Raw genomic sequence first — 15,682 nt, 5'->3', positions numbered from 1 at the left:
ACACACACACACGTAAAAACTTACACACACAAAAGCTTAGACACACAAAAACTTACACACACACACACGAAAACTTACACACACACGCCAAAACTTACATGCACACAAACACTTACATTCACACAAAAACTAACACACACCCAAAATTAAACACACTCACAAAAACTTACACACACGCACAAAAACTTACACACACACACACTAAAACTAATTCACACACACTAAAACTTACAAACACAAACTCCAAAACTTACACACACACACCAACTTACACACTTACCATTTCACAGTTACATTTTCTTAATTTTTCAACTTTCATTTTGAATTTCTGTCGTGAAACGTAAGAGTTGGAATATTTCAGTAGTGACTTGTTGTGCTTTACCTTCTCACAGTTAAATTCTCTTGATTTTTCGAAGTTCATTTTGAATTTCTGTCATGAAATGCAAGAGTTGGAAAATTGGGGTCTTAGTCCACCAGCCCAAATGCTGGAAATCCACTAGCTCAGTATTGGGGTCTAAGTCCACCAGCCTGAACGCTGGACATTCACTAGCTCAGAATTGGGGTCTTAGTCCACCAGCCTGACGGGTGGAAATCCACTAGCTAACTTTTGGGGTCTCAGTCCACCAGTCTGAATGGTGGACTTTCACTGTTTAAGTTAGGTTATGTTAACTTATCATTAGCGCTCAGGATAAGTTAATCTAACCATTTCCGGCGAGTATGGTTAGGTTAGGCTAGATTAAGTTAGGTTTGGTTAAGTTAGGTTAGGTTAGCCCATGTACGCTTCAATTATGTTAGCTTAGGTTAGGTGAGAGACAGGCAAAAAGTTAGGTGTATGATTTGTTTAGGTTAGGTTATATTAGATTAGGTTAGGTTATGTTTGGTTTGGTTAGGGTTGGCGAAGGAGGCGAAGGGTAGTAGGGGAACCAATCCTCAACACAATTAAACTAAACTAAATTAATCTAACCTAACCTAACCTAATAATACACTAACTTTTGCCTGTCTCTCACCTAACCTAAGCTAACCTAAGTGAAGCGTACATGGGCTAACATAACCTAACCTAACCTAACTTAATCTAGCCTAACCTAACCATACTCGCCGGAAAAGGCTAGGTTAAGTTATCCTGAGCGCACTTGATAATATAACCTACCCAAACTTAAACACTGAATTTCCACCATTCTGACTGGTGGACAGAGACCCCAATATTGAGTGAGTGGATTTCCACCATTCAGGCTGGTTGACTATGACCCCAATTCTGAGCGAGTGAATTTCCATCGTTCAGGCTGGTGGACTGTGACCCCAATACTGAGCTAGTGGAGTTCCGCCATTCGGGCTGGTATACTAAGACCCCAATTTTCCAACTCTTGCATTTCATGACAGAAATTCAAAATGAACTTCGAAAAATCAAGAGAATGTAACTGTGAGAAGGTAAAGCCCCACAAGTCACTAGTAAAATTGTCAACTTTTTTCAACTGACGAGAGAAATTCAAATGAACTATAAAAAATTTAGATTATGTAAAAGCTATAAGGTCAACTTGTGAGGGTGTGTGTGTGTATAAGTTTTGGCGTGTGGGTGTGTAAGTGGTGGTGTGTGTGCGTGTGACTTTTCGTTGTGTGTGTGTGTAAGTTTTCGTGTATGTGTGTGTAAGCTTTTGTGCGTGTATGCAAGTTTTTGTGTGTGTAAGTTTTGTGTGCATGTAAGTTTTTGTGTGAATGTTAGTTTTTGAATGTGTGTGTTATTTTTTGTGTTTGTGCGTGTAAGTTTTTTTTTGTATATTATTGTGTGTGTTTAAGTTTTTTAGTGTTTGTTTGTAAGTTTTAGTTTGTTTGTGTGTGTGTTATTTTTTGTGTGCATGTTAGTTTTCGTGAGAAGGTGTTAGTGTGTGTGTGTGTGTTTGTGTGTGTGTGAGTAAGTGCGTATGTGTGTGTACGTTTTGTGTGAGCGTGTGTATGTGTTTGTGCGTTTTTTTAAGTTTGTTTGTGGGATTAATAGTGTGTTTGCATGGTAGTTTTTGTGTGCTTGTAAGTTTGTGCGTGGTTGGTTTTTTTATTGTGTGTGTGTGTATGTTTTTGTGTGTCTATTCTTTTGTGTGTGGGTGTATTTTTTTGTGTGTGTTTGTATTTTTTTGCTTGTTTGTGTGTGTGTGTAAGTTTTTGTGTGTGTGTGTGTGTGTTGTTTTTGTGTTTTTTTGTTCTATTGTATTTTTTTGTGTGTGTAAGTTTTGGCGTGTGTGTGTGAGTTTTCGTGTGTGTGTGTGTAATTTTTGTGTGTGTGTGTGTGTGTGTTTGTATTTGTTTTTTCGTGTGTTCGTTTGTTTTTGTTGTGTTCTTGTGTTTGTTTGTTTGTGTTTGTGTGTGTGTGTGTGTGTGTGTGTATTTTTGTGTGTGTTTGTAAGTTTTCGTGTGTGTGTGTTAGTTTTGTGTGTGTGTTTGTTTTAGTGTGTGTGTGTGTGTGTGTGTGTGTGTGTAAGTTTTTGTGTGCATGTAAGTTTTCGTGTGCATGTGTAAGTTTTGTGTGTGTGTGTGTGTGTAGTTTTGTGTGTGTGTAAGTTTTCGTGTGTGTGTAAGTTTTCGTGTGTGTGTGTTTGCGTGTGTGTGTGTGTGTGTTTGTGTTTGTGTGTGTGTTAGTTTGTGTGTGCTTGTTTTTGTTAGTTTGGTAGTATTATTTCGTTTGCTTGTTTTAGTTTTTGTGTGTGTGTGTGTGTGTAATTTTGTGTGTGTGTGTAAGTTTTTGAGTGTGTGTGTAAGTTTTTGTGTGTGTGTGTAAAGTTTTTTTGTGTGTGTGTGTAAGTTTTTGTGTGTGTGTGTTTGTAAGTTTTCGTGTGTTTGTGTAATTTTTAGTTTTTGTGTTTTATTTTTTGGGTCTGCGTGTAAGATCTTGTGCTGTTGTGTAAGTTTTTGTGGTCTTTTATTTTGTGATGTGATTTTTTTAGGTCGTTTTCAATTTATTGTGTTCTGGGCGTTTTTTTGTTTTTGTTTTCTTTAGAATTTTATATTGTATTTTCTGTTTTTTTTGTGTGTGTGTGTATGTTTTTGTGATTGTGTGTTAGAGATAGTGTGTGTGTAAGTTTTTGTGTAAATTTAAGGTTTTGTTTGAATGTTATTTTTTGCGTGTGTGTGTAAGTTTTTGCGTGTGGGTGTTAGTTTTTGTTTGTGTATGTGTTTAAGTTTTTTAGTGTATAATACTTTTTGTGTGTTAGTTTTTTAGTGTTTGGGTGTTAGTTTTAATGTGTTTGTGTGTGTGTTATTTTGTGTGTGAAGTTAAGTTTTCGTGTGATTGTGTAAGTTTGTGTGTGTGTGTGTGTGTCGGTTTCTTTTTTTGTGTGTGTGTAAGTTTTTGTGTGTGTGTGTAATTTTGTGTGTGTGTTGTTATGTTTTGTGTGTGTGTGTGTGTGTAAGTTTGTGTGTACATTTTAGTTTTTATGTCCATGTAAGTTTTTGTATGTTTGTCTAAGTTTTGTGTGTGTGTGAGTTTTGTGTGTGTGTGTGTGTGTGTGTGTTTTTGTGTGTGTTTGTGTGTGTGTGTGTGTGTGTGTGTGTGTGTGTGTGTGTGTGTGTTTTTGTCTGTATGTGTGTGTGTGTATTTATGTGTGTGTGTGTGTGTGTGTAATTTTTTCTGTGTGTGTAAGTTTTTGTGTGTGTGTGTAAGTTTTTATGTGTGTGTGTAAGTTTTCGTGTGTGTGTGTAAGTTGTTGTGTGTGCGAGTAAGTTTTAGAGCGTGGGTGTAAGTTTTTGTGTGCATGTAAGTTTTTATGTGAATATAAGTTTTAGTGTGCTTGTGTTAGTTTTTGTGTGTGTGTGTGTGTGTGTGTGTTAGTTTGTGTGTGTGTTTTTGTTTTTGTGTGTTTTTTTTTTTTTTCGAGTGTGTTTTTTTGTTTTCGTTCTGGTGTGGGTTATTGTTTGTGTGTGTGTGTAAGTTAGTGTGCGCTGTTGCTTGTTTTTGTGTGTGTGTATGTTTTCGTGTATTTTTGTAAGTTTTTGTGTGTGTGTGTGTGTAATATATTGTGTGTGTGTAAGTTTTTTGTGTGTGTGTGTGTTTTTGTTTGTGTGTTTGTTTTTGTGTGTGTGTGTGTGTAAGTTTTTGTGTGTGTGTGTAAGTTGTGTGTGTGTGTATGTGTAAGTTTTTGTGTGTGTGTAAGCTCTTGTGTGTGTGTAAGTTTTGACGTGTGTGTGTAAGTTTTCGTGTGTGTGTGTATAATTTTTTGTGTGCTTTTTTTTTTTAGTGTGTTTGTGTTTGTTTTTGTGTGTGTGTGTGTGTGTGTGTATGTTTTTTTGTTTGTTCGTTTTTGATGGCGTTTTGTTGAATTTTATCTGGGGATTGTGTGGATGTTTTTGTGTGTGTGTGTGTGTAATTTTGTGTGAGTGTGAGTTATTGTTTGTGAGTTTGTGTGTTTTTTTGTGAATGTAATTTGTAGTGGGATTGTAAGATTTTTAATGTGGTTTTAAGTTTTTGTGTGTGTGTGTAAGTTTTTGTGTGTCTAAGTTATTGCGTGTTGATATAAGTTTTTTGTGTGTTTGTGTAAGTTTTTGTTTGTGTTTTTGTGTGTTTTATTTTTTGTGTGTGTGTAAGTTTTTTTTTTGTTTGTGTGTGTTTGTGTGTGTGTGTGTTTGTGTGTGTGTGTAATTTTTTTTGTTTGTTATTTTTTTAGTGTGTGTGTAAGTTTTCTTTTGTGTTTTTTTTATTTTTTTGTGTGTGTTTGTGTGTAAGTTTTTGTGCGTGTGTGTGTGAGTTTTTTTGTGTTCATTTGTAAGTTTTTTTATGTGTGTGTGTGTGTGTGTGTGTGTAAGTTTTTGTGTCTGTGTTAGTGTTTGAGTGTGTGTGTGTGTTTTCGTGTGTGTGCGTGTGTTTGTGTGTGTGTGTGTGTGTGTGTGTGTAAGTTTTTGTGTGCATGTTAGTTTTTGTGTGCATGTAAGTTTTCGTGTGTATGTTTGAGTTTGTTTGTGTTTTTTTTTTTTTGTTTTTGTTTTTGTGTGTGTGTTTGTTTTTGTGTGTGTGTGTGATTTTTCATGTGTATGTGTGTTTGTTTTTGTGTGTGTTTAAGATTTTATGTGTTTGTTTATGTGTGTAATTTTTTTTGTGTGTGAGTTTTGGTGTGTGTGTGTTGGTTTTAGTGTGTGTGTGTGTCTTAGTTTTGTGTGTGTGTGTGTGTGTGCTAGTTTTTGTGCGCGTGTGTGTGAGTTTTTTTGTGTTCATGTGTTAGTTTTTGTGTGTGTTTGTGTGTGTGTGTGTGTAAGTTTTTGTGTGTGTGTAAGATTTGTTGTGTGTGTGTGTGTTTTCGTGTGTGTGTGTGTGTAATTTTTGTGTGTGTGTGTGTGTGTAATTTTTTGTGTGCATGTAAGTTTTTGTCTGAATGTAAGTTTTAGTGTGCATGTGTAAGTTTTTGTGTGTGTGTGTGTTTTAGTTTTCGTGTGTGTGTGTGTCAGTTTTGGGTGTGTGTGTGTAAGTTTTGGAGTGTGTGTGTTAGTTTTCATTTGTGTGTGTGTGTAAGTTTTTGTGTGTGTGTAAGTTTTTGTGTGTGTGTGTAAGTTTTTGTGTGTGTGTAAGTTTTTGTGTGCATGTAAGTTTTTGTGTGCATGTAAGTTTTTGAGTGTGGGTGTAAGTTTTTGTGAGTGTGTGTGTGTTAGCTTTTGTATGTCTTAGCTTTTGTGTGTGGTTTTTAGTTTTTTGTGTGTGTGTGTGTATGTGTGTTCGTGTGTGTGTGTGTGTGTTTTTTTGTGCTTATATTTATGTTTTTTTTGTGTGTGTGTGTATTAGTTTGTGTGTGTGTGTGTGTGTGTGTGTGTATTTTTTTGTTTGTGTATTATTTGGCGTGTTTGTTTTCTTTTTAGTTTGTGTGTTTCTAAGTTTTTGTATGTGTGTGTGTGTGAGTTTTTTTGTGTTCATTTGTAAGTTTTTGTGTGTGTGTCTGTGTTTGTGTGTTTTTGTGTGTGTGTTAGTTTTTGCGTGTGTGTGTGAGTTTTAGTGTGTTTGTGTGTGTGTAAATTTTGTGTGTGTTTATGTGTAAGTTTTTGTGTGCATTTAAGTTTTTGTCTGAATGTATGTTTTCGTGTGCATGTGTTAATTTTTGTGTGTGTATGTGTGTTTAAGTTTTTGTGTGTGTGTGTGTGTTAGTTTGGGCGCATGTGTGAAATTTTTAATGTGTGTGTGTGAGTTTTAGTGTGTGTGTGTAAGTTTTTGTGTGTGTGGGTACGTTTTTGGGGGGGGGGACGTTTGGGGGGGCAGGTAGGGGGCCCGGGGGAGGACCTTGGGTGCCCAGGGAGGGCGTTTGGGGAGTCGGGGGCCCTTGAGGATTGAGGGGTCTTTTGGGAGCCCGGGGGACCTTTGGGGACCGGGGGAGGACCTTTGGGAGCCCTGTGGACCTTTGGGGACTGGGGGTGGACCTTTGGGGGTCGAGGGGACCCTTGGGGGTGGTTTGGTCCGTTGGGAAATCGAGGGACCTTTGAGGACCAGGGGAGGGCCTTTGGGGGTCTGAGGAGGGCGTTTGGCAGGTAACATATCGAAATTTTTACTTTTGAATTTACTTTTTTTTTGCGGTGCATCCCTGTAGTACATCCTGCGGCGCTTTCTTGTGGTGCCACTGCGACAAATCCTGTGATGTGTTCCGAGCCTATATTGCATCCCGGTAACATAACATGTGGTACTTTCATGTACCTTGGGCGCACCCCGGCGGCGCTTCTCTGGGCCGGGGGACCTTTGGGGGCCGGGGGCGGGCCTTTGGGGGCACATGGTGGGCCTTTGGGGCACCGGGCGGGCCTTTGGGGGTCCGGGGGGACAGTTGGGGGCCTGAGGGACATTTGGGGACCGGTGGAGGGCCTTTGGGACCCCGTTGGTCCTTTGGGAGCTCGATGGGCCTTTGGGGGGCCCGGGGATGGCCTTTGGGGGTCTGGGTGGGCCTTTGGGGACGCCGGTGGCCCTTTGGGAGCTTGGGGGGCCTTTGAGGATCGGGGCTTCCTTCGGGGTTGGGGTGGGGGATCGGAACCCTTTGGGGTTGGGGTAGAGGACCTCACAACACTGTTCAAATGGAACTTGTGTATTATAACGACCACAGAGTTTCACCCTCAAATTCTCTTCTAAAACCTTTCCTAAAATCTTCTTTCAAAATGTCTCTAACTGTTTCGCCGAAATAGTTCCATAGCCTGTCTAAAACGGTTTCGCCCAAATAATCCCTAAACGTAATTTCAGCGTGTTCCTTTTGTTTTTGGCATCTCTGCGCTAATGCATTTCAAATTAATAAGAAACCTGATTCCCGCGCTAAAATAATTCATCGCTAAGATGTTTCTTGGAGAATTGTTTCCATGGTCTTTGGTTATTAATATCCTTTGGAGTTCGACCAAAAGAGTTGTTTCCGAGGCAATGACATTAATGACTTGGATCTATTCCTGGAGAATCGTTTCTAGGCGAAAATTTTTAAAGTCTGACAGATGATGTCATTGGTTGATTGATCTGTCAAGAAAGGGGAATTAATTTGTTGTTTCTAAGGGGAATTATTGTTTCACGATAGGTGAATTGAGGTCGACAGCACAGGTGTTCCAAGGTCGATGTTGTTGTTGTTGTAAGTGCACGCTCTCAGTGAATGTCAAGGTCGATGTTGTTGTTGTTGACACACTTTGATTACGCAATCAATTTAGGTCATTGACCCCATTAACCACGTGTTCTCCCTAGGGAGGCTATGCCCTTATTTGGTGTACTGACAGAGTTAGACTAAATTGTAGATGGCAGCAGGGGTGAGGGACACGAGTAGCACCTCCCCTTCTACTAACAGAACCGTGTGAATCGACACAGTTTCGAATATGAGTCTTATTCTGTAGAACTTGATATTGACCGATACTTGTGTCACTGTTATCTGGTGCACAAAAATAAAGAAGGAACCACGTTTTTTCGTCTTCTGGACAAAAATTGGCAAGCAGAAACTAAAGATCTCGACTACCCACCAACAATATTTTTTTTTGTTCTCATTTTACAGAAAGAAATTAGTAAAAAGATAAAAAAAACTGGGATTGAAAACTGGATGTATGTCGACACTTAATACAAAAGAAGATTAAAGAAGAAAAATATAAAACAAGGAAAAATCAAAAGGAAAACAAAAAGGCGAAACAAATAGAAAATTTCACTGCCTTAGGTTAATAGTCCACTGTTTTATCTGTTGTTGCTTTTATGTTGGAAAGGCAGTGTTGTGTTGGTCGTGTTGACATCTTAGGAGTTTTCCAGAGACAACTACTACAATGGTTTTTGTTTTTACCAGATCGCAATGGGAGTATTTCTCATATTCCTCTTTAGCGCATTTTTTTAAGCGTGTTCTTGTTTGCTGGGGGTGTCAAACAGGTATACGAAATTAAGGGGTTACTTGTATTGACTAACTCAGAGAGTAAACTTACCAAATTGAACTGTGACCAACATTTGTTCATATTTCTTCAAGTAATTGGTGAATCTTGCCCCACTATGGTTTACACTGAAACTAACAAGAGTCTGTACGAGGCCGAGAATATGGTGCTGATGAGTTTATTACAAACATATTCATTTTTAGCATCAAAAATAATAATTTTTCTGCTCGCATGGGTGTCAATTTCTGCCATTGTTCTTCATTGAACTGTTCGGCAGTATAATACCTGTATTTAATGTCGCATTTTAACCAAAAATCTTGTTTGATTCTTTAGTTTCATCACGTAAATTAAATAAAGATTTTCTGTAAGATTTATAAAAAAAAGAGAAAAATTTATGTTAAAAAAAGCGAAAAATTTAATTTAAAAAAACTGAGTTTTTCTTTCGAAAGTAAAGAGCAAAATTAAAACTTGGGATGACTGGTTCGCAGATTACAAAACAAAAATTATTGGTTCGCAGATTACTTAAGATATACCTTCAAAATTAGCTTAAATAAACCGACTCGTGATATTTTACAATATCGGCAAAATCCTAATAATTAACATTTAGTGACACATCTAAGATATTTCTGTGACATACTAGAAGTACTGTCACTTGCCAGTACAGCAAAAAACACACGCCAATTACCAAAAATTACGTGTAAGGAGGTGCAAAAATGTATTTTTCAAAATTCAGGGGGAGTATTTTTTTCAATTTATAAATGAAATTAAACAACCATTTTCCGTAAAAAAAAAACATATTTTCACAATTTGGGTTGGGGGGGGGGGGCAATATATAAGTTAATATTGATTTTTCTTCTAATACTACAGATTAATAAGTGTATGCGCACACTCTCTGTCGATAACCTTTTTGAACAATTTCTCTTTACTAGTCATAAGCACCAGCATCCTCTTCAATCTCCTCCCACATTACGCTAGTATCTTGCAGAAAATTTGATTTAACAGTTCGGCTTTGTCGTTTATCAGTAATGCCTTTAATGAAATGCATCAGGACTAGAAATATATACTAGTATACATTTTGAAACGCCATCGTGTACGCACTTTCTTTGTTTTTTTTCCGGTAGGGAATACAATCCAAAATTTATGAAAAACGATTGATTAGTTCGCAAGGAAGTCTTATACCAAGTAAGTTATTTTTACCCAAAGACAGAGGGATTGCAGTATTTTGTATCTTACCTTGAGTTGTATTTGCTTGTTATATTTGGATGATTTTTGCTTGTTATAAAATTTAACGTGGCTCTCTATCTTGTTTGGAAAACACTTAGGTTTCTGTTATCTAACACTTTAAAATACTGCTTTTCTCCTATCTTTTCAAATTAATTTAATATAATTGGGTATATCTCCAAGATGGAAGCACACGTTCTGCAATGATGAATGCAACCATCAGTAAAGTTACATTCATTTGACAGGCCAATTGATGTCGACCGACGATCAACATGTTCACGCACATCACGCTGAGGCTACCCTTTAGTCTATCAGGTCACAGTTAGTAAGACCGATTTTGTTTGCCTTCCCTTAGTGGATCCAGGGCCCTAACAAGTCGATCAGCTTTTGTATCCTAATCATCTGAAATATTTGAATACTAGTTTTACTACAGTCTCTTAAGATTAGTAGAGGTTGCAAGAAAACTGGTGGCAAATTCGGAAGCGTAATTATCAAATTAATTGAAAAAAAAGATTAATTAAGATTATATTGCGATTATTTTATCTAAAAAACCGTTTCGAATACAATTTAACTGAAAACAGTCCAATAGTTTAGAGTAATGCAGTTGATTGAGAATATCCCTTGTTTACAGACCTAACGGTCTGAAGTCCAAAATCTAGGATTTCATAAAACCTATTTGTATGAAGCGCAAAATCGAACCCTTGTCCTGAATAATTTTGAATAATAACAGATAGCACCTGATTGTAGCATTTTGCTGTAAGAGGTAAGAACAGCTTTTAACCTAAGTAAATCTGAAAATTTCTGACTCGAAAGTGTTTTCTTTGCCTGTTACGTCCATCCTGAGGTTGTTTCGAAGGATCATTAAGCATTAAGTCCATAAAACCAACAGTGGCGCCAATTCATCAAAATTTATGGAGGTAGACGGGGCATTTTTTTTTTCAAAGTCTTGAGGGGGCGGGGACAAATTTATTGTTTTTTCAGTTTTAAATGAATTTTTTTTCAATAAAGACAAACCCAACAAAAGAGAATTTTTCAAAATCTAAGGAAAAGGTCTAGGGGGGGGGGGGGGGGTGGAAGTCTAGGGAAACCTGTCTGCCCTCCTCTTCCCCATTGACCCTACTGAAAATAAACAATAAATAAAATTCAATAATAGCATTATTCATTTTTTTATTTTAGTGGCGCTTAACTATTGGGAACTGATGACTTACATACTATCTTCTGGCTACCTTTAAGTGGGCTTTCACACACAATAAGGATGTAAATTTATGATTTTTTCACCCTAAGACCCCTCAGCTAACTGAAATATCTCAATCGATATACGAATTATAATTTAGTTCGTAAATTTTCAAATATAATGAATTTCTGTTATATTGAAAAGTCGTACAGTAATAGCTAATAACTTTAGCATTTTGACATGATTGATGCTGGAGGTCCAGATTGCTTTAAAAATTATTAAACCCAAGTATTTGATACATTTTTGATTCCTAGGATAAATAAGCATTAAATCCATAAATTAGCAAGTGATGACATATAAAACAGAATATTATAGTTTTTTTTAATTTTAATGGTTCTTTATCATTGGGAAGTGAAGACCTTCATACTGCTTTATGTCGGCTTTTACACCGAGTAAGGACGTTAATTTATGTTTTTTTTTATCCTTATGAACCGTCAGTGGTGACTGAAATGTATCGGTCAATGTATGAATCAGAATTTAGTTCATAAATATGTTGAGAAACAGCGAATTTCAGTACTTCGAAAACCTAAATAAATTATCTTCTTTATTTTACAAAATTTGTCTTATATTATCTTCTTTATTTTATTCTACCTTCAATCTTACACAAAGCTATACATACTTCGTTCAAGAATTCATTTTTTTTTCTGACGTTAGAACAAATGAGTTCTTTAGCGTCTTCGAAATTCTTAATTGAAAATGCTGCAAATTCAGCATATATTTGCATAAAAAGTTGTAATCCTGAGCCAAAATCACAAAATCCACCAAAAGTAATATATCAACCCAAAAATAACTACCTCTATATTCACCCGTTTTGTCAAAATGTAAAAATACACGAATTAAACTGGAAATGGTATTGATAGATCTAAAGCCAAACTGGCTAGCCATTACAAAAAGAAAGAGAGAAAAATCTAAAAATGAATAAAAAAAACGGGACTATGGCCAGTAGAAGAAAAACACAAAGTAAAACGACGCGGATATTTAAAAGGCGCTTGAGTGTTCTCATTGAAGCAACTCTATTTAGCTTCTGTGGTGTGGTACTCAATCGCAGTAGCTTTTTTTTACTTCTTGGTTTTAGATTTTTTTTAATTTTAGGTTATTTTTGATTTTATCTTTATTTTTTTGCGTTGAAGACACCTTGTTTTATACAGGCGAAATATTCACGTCGTTTTAGTTTGGTTTTCGTCGTTTAGTTTTCTTCATCTTGAGATTTTCCCCTCTCTTTGTTTTTGCAAGCGATGTTATACTTGACAATTTCGCAGTTTCAGAGTATAATTTCACCACCCTGCAAATATTTTCACTTTTTAATTGTTTACTAATTCTCACGACCATTCTACTTTACCTATTGCGTTATCTACTTTTGATTATATTCCGGCTATGACCAGACCTTTTGTTTTTCTATCTTTCGTTTTCTAGACCCAGCCTAAAAAAGAAAATTATGTGTAAAAGGTGTCTAAAACTAGATTGATGATTTCACTGCCATAAATCTACAACTATTCTCTATAATTTGCTATTCACTACCAATCCTCTAAGTTTACATGCTTATAAATAATTAGACTTTGTTGGCAACCTTCTACTTAGATATACAAGTGTTCATCTCCAAACCTTTCGATTTCAGAAACATTGAAAAACAGAATCAAACGCTATTAAATTGACCTTCCGATTTGCTTTCTAATTTTACAGACAAATCAGTTCATTTCTTAAGATTACAAATATTTTAAATATCAAAACTCTGACTAGTGCAAGGATTGACTTCATAATAACTTGTTGATCATTAACACGCATTAAAATGATCAACAAGAACACAGCTTTAGAAAGCAAAACCCAGTTGCCTTTCGTGAATGTACTAACTGCAAAATCTAAAGAAAGGCCAACTTTCTAAATCAAATCCCAAATAGCCATGGCCCTATAGCATTTTACAAGAAGTTTAGGAGTCAGAATAATAGACCAAGAGGATTCATATAACTCTTATACTGTATATCTAAATGGTGTATGCTGTAATTATGAAAAGCAAAGGCATCCACACCAACTCCAACAATTCAAGAAAACTTAGAAGGTATTTTAATGTATATTTACAAATAAGCTTGGATAAACAGTATATTCTTAAACATTTTATTCCTGACACTTATCAGTAAAGATTTGTACATGTTTTTTCATTTTTTTGTGGTCACGGCAAACAAAAAATTCCATTTTATGGTATTTAGTTGGGTTTTGAAATCCTTCCAATAGGGAACGACAGTGCCATTTTGTACTAAACGCTTCAGAAATTTTGGCTGTAATGACTTAGGTAGCACGTCTTCTACAAAAATTCCAGTAAAATATACGGAAATTCTCGCAAATATTAGTACTTGCATTTACCGCTAAAAATCGAACGCGTTTAAACTTACGCACTTAAACGGATATAGAATTGAGCTAATAGGCGATTGGAAAAATTTACAATTTCAAACTATATGTAGTTGAAACGTAAACGGTAAACAAAAAACGAGCCATATGGTTAATTGAAATGGGAAGTTGTTAAAAAAGAACAAAACTAAAAACATGTCGACTTGAATAATTCCTAACAGGTTAGACAAATATTGGTCTTTTAGGCAGTTAATCCAAATTATGACGAAATATTAGGCAAAGAATCTTTTATTAATTGCAATCAATGTGCCATCATTGAGAGGTTTATTTCAAAATCCTCCAGAAAATGGGTTAGGTGCATAGGCCATTAAGATATTACGTCGAAAAATAATTATTGATACAGTTACGGTAAGTCTATGGACCTAAAACCTAGGAAGTGTGCATCTGATTCTCCGAAAGTTTTGCCTCAAAGGGAAAATAATGCAAATGTGAAAATTTACCTCTTTAGCGAGGCCACTTGCACCCTCAAAGATACTAGTTTAACCGCATGGGCTAAATTACTTTCTATGAAATATTATGTGTCTTATGCATTAAATAATTGAGCATTATTACAATTTTTCAAACCAAAAACAGATCTAAGCGAATACAGAAGTTTGAAACAGAACAGAAATTTATAATAAGTATCTGTTAATTTCATAGTTTTCCATGGTTTCATGGCCAGAGAAAGATACAGGAAAAAGCAAGGGTGGTTAATGGGAAGGCCAGAGGTGGCAGCTCCCCCTTCCTCTTTCGTACCTTTTTTTCCAATATCTGAAAATGTCACTTTTCAGGCAAAAAACCTTATTTTGAGCTTCACCCCTATCATGATAAGTCTCTATCGATACTCTTGTGGGCAAGTTTTAAAATATCAAAAATAAAGAATACAATTACTGCTCGACTCAAACTTTCACGTAACACAAACTCCAAAATTCAGAATTTCTTTTTTTTTTATCAGAGGAACGTTGACATGACATCATCGTCAAATTTGTACTCTTCTTCGTTGCCAAATGATTCGCTACCAGTTTTGTAACATTCAGGAATTGGACCGCCACCAGGGACCTGAAAAGTAAAAATCGTCGAAGTGAAATAGTAAGCAGAATCTATGTATTGACTAAAATGTAATTCTTTTGGTTTATCAAGACAACAACTTCACATCAAAGTAAAATGAGGATAGACACATTATGGTATTTTAAAGGGCGTTTAGTTAAACATACATTAACAGAGAGCTAGAATTTGCAATATTATTTTCTTTACTTTCCTCAGAGTAAACTGCTTGAAAAGGTAATAGAATAAAGCTATTTAAACAAGAATCTTTAAGGGTCTATCAGAACAATATAAAGAATTATGGTTTTAAGAGTTTGACGTGCACTATTTTTGTAAGTCTGATAATACAATTAGAAAGATCATAAATATGTAAATGATGATAATTCTATATTTATCGATTTAGGTACATATTTTGTGTATATTCTATAGAAATATATTTTAGATGTATATTCTATAAATCTAAATAAGATCCTTATAAACGAAATGTGAAAAACCAATTCTGAGACTTTGATAGAAACATAATTTTTTCCAATTATTTTTGGTGCATTGAGGCCAGGCCTTTACCCTTCTTTCCAACCTCCAATGTCACAAAAATCTGACTTCTTGAATTAATCCACACCTCTTCTTCTTCTTCTTTTGAAGTTGTTAAGAGTAATTGTCCTGGGTAAATTTTCACTGGGATTGTATTGTCTAGAGGATATTTCCATGGTGGTGGTATTTATCCGTGGAGGTGGGGCCTGATTTCCTAGGACTATATAAAAAACGATCAGAAATTAAATAAAAAAACAAGTTTTTTCAGCTGAAAGTACGTAGCAACATTAAAACTTAAATCAAACAGAAATTGATACGTATATTAAGGGGATTGCCTCATCCTCAAAACCTCGTTCTTTACGCTAAATCTTGAATTTTCGCCCAATTCTTTAAGAACGATTCCTGAAACACAAGGGTCGTTTAATTATTACAATAAAAATGTTTTTTAAAAGTACTAAAAAACTTTAGCGTATAAAATAAGGTGTTAACGAGGAGGCAATCCCCTTCATATACGTTTTAATTTCTGTTCATTTTAAGTTTTAATGTTCCTGCTTACTTTTAGTTGAAAAAACTAGATTTTTTTTAATTCCTCATAAAGGACGTGTGTGGGAAAGAGAAGGGGGGTTTGTAGATGTGATCCCTAACTTCTAAAAACCAAAAATTACTTTTAAAAAATTTGACCGGTAATTACCATAATCACAGTGATTCACATCGGGAATAGTTTTATATATCTTAAAATTTTTAATATTAAATCAGCTTTCAACATTTGTTGGCTCTCACCCTTCGAACGTCCGACGAATTCCTGAAACAAACTTCTCTATTTTATTAGGAGAAGCTTGGGACTTCAAAATCTCAACGTCAGTCATATAACAGAACACTACAGGAGTCAACTTGGCAGCTTCTTAACCAACAGCTAATGCTCTACCAACAATGAGAGACACTCCAACTTTCTCC

General features: G+C 35.7%; 2 protein-coding genes across 3 annotated transcripts in view; both read right to left on the bottom strand.

Moving 5' to 3' along the window:
* The window catches only part of LOC148942228 (cell adhesion molecule 1-like), a 410,054-nt gene that overhangs the window by 133,176 nt on the left and 261,196 nt on the right, over positions 1-15,682 (bottom strand). The window lies entirely within an intron of this gene.
* Positions 11,535-15,682, bottom strand: part of LOC148942229 (SEC14-like protein 2) — a 79,601-nt gene continuing 75,453 nt past the window's right edge. For both annotated transcript variants that reach the window (XM_089103655.1, XM_089103656.1), the window contains exon 7: positions 11,535-14,212. In XM_089103655.1, the coding sequence (XP_088959781.1) occupies positions 14,105-14,212 (108 nt within the window). In that variant the 3' untranslated portion in view covers positions 11,535-14,104. The remainder of the gene's footprint in view (positions 14,213-15,682) is intronic.

This window comes from Artemia sp. Qi Xiang Cuo, chromosome 17 (genome assembly GCF_049724085.1).
Source record: "Artemia sp. Qi Xiang Cuo chromosome 17, ASM4972408v1, whole genome shotgun sequence".
Lineage (NCBI taxonomy): Eukaryota > Metazoa > Arthropoda > Branchiopoda > Anostraca > Artemiidae > Artemia > Artemia sp. Qi Xiang Cuo.
This window is presented reverse-complemented; position numbering and strand designations above follow the sequence as displayed.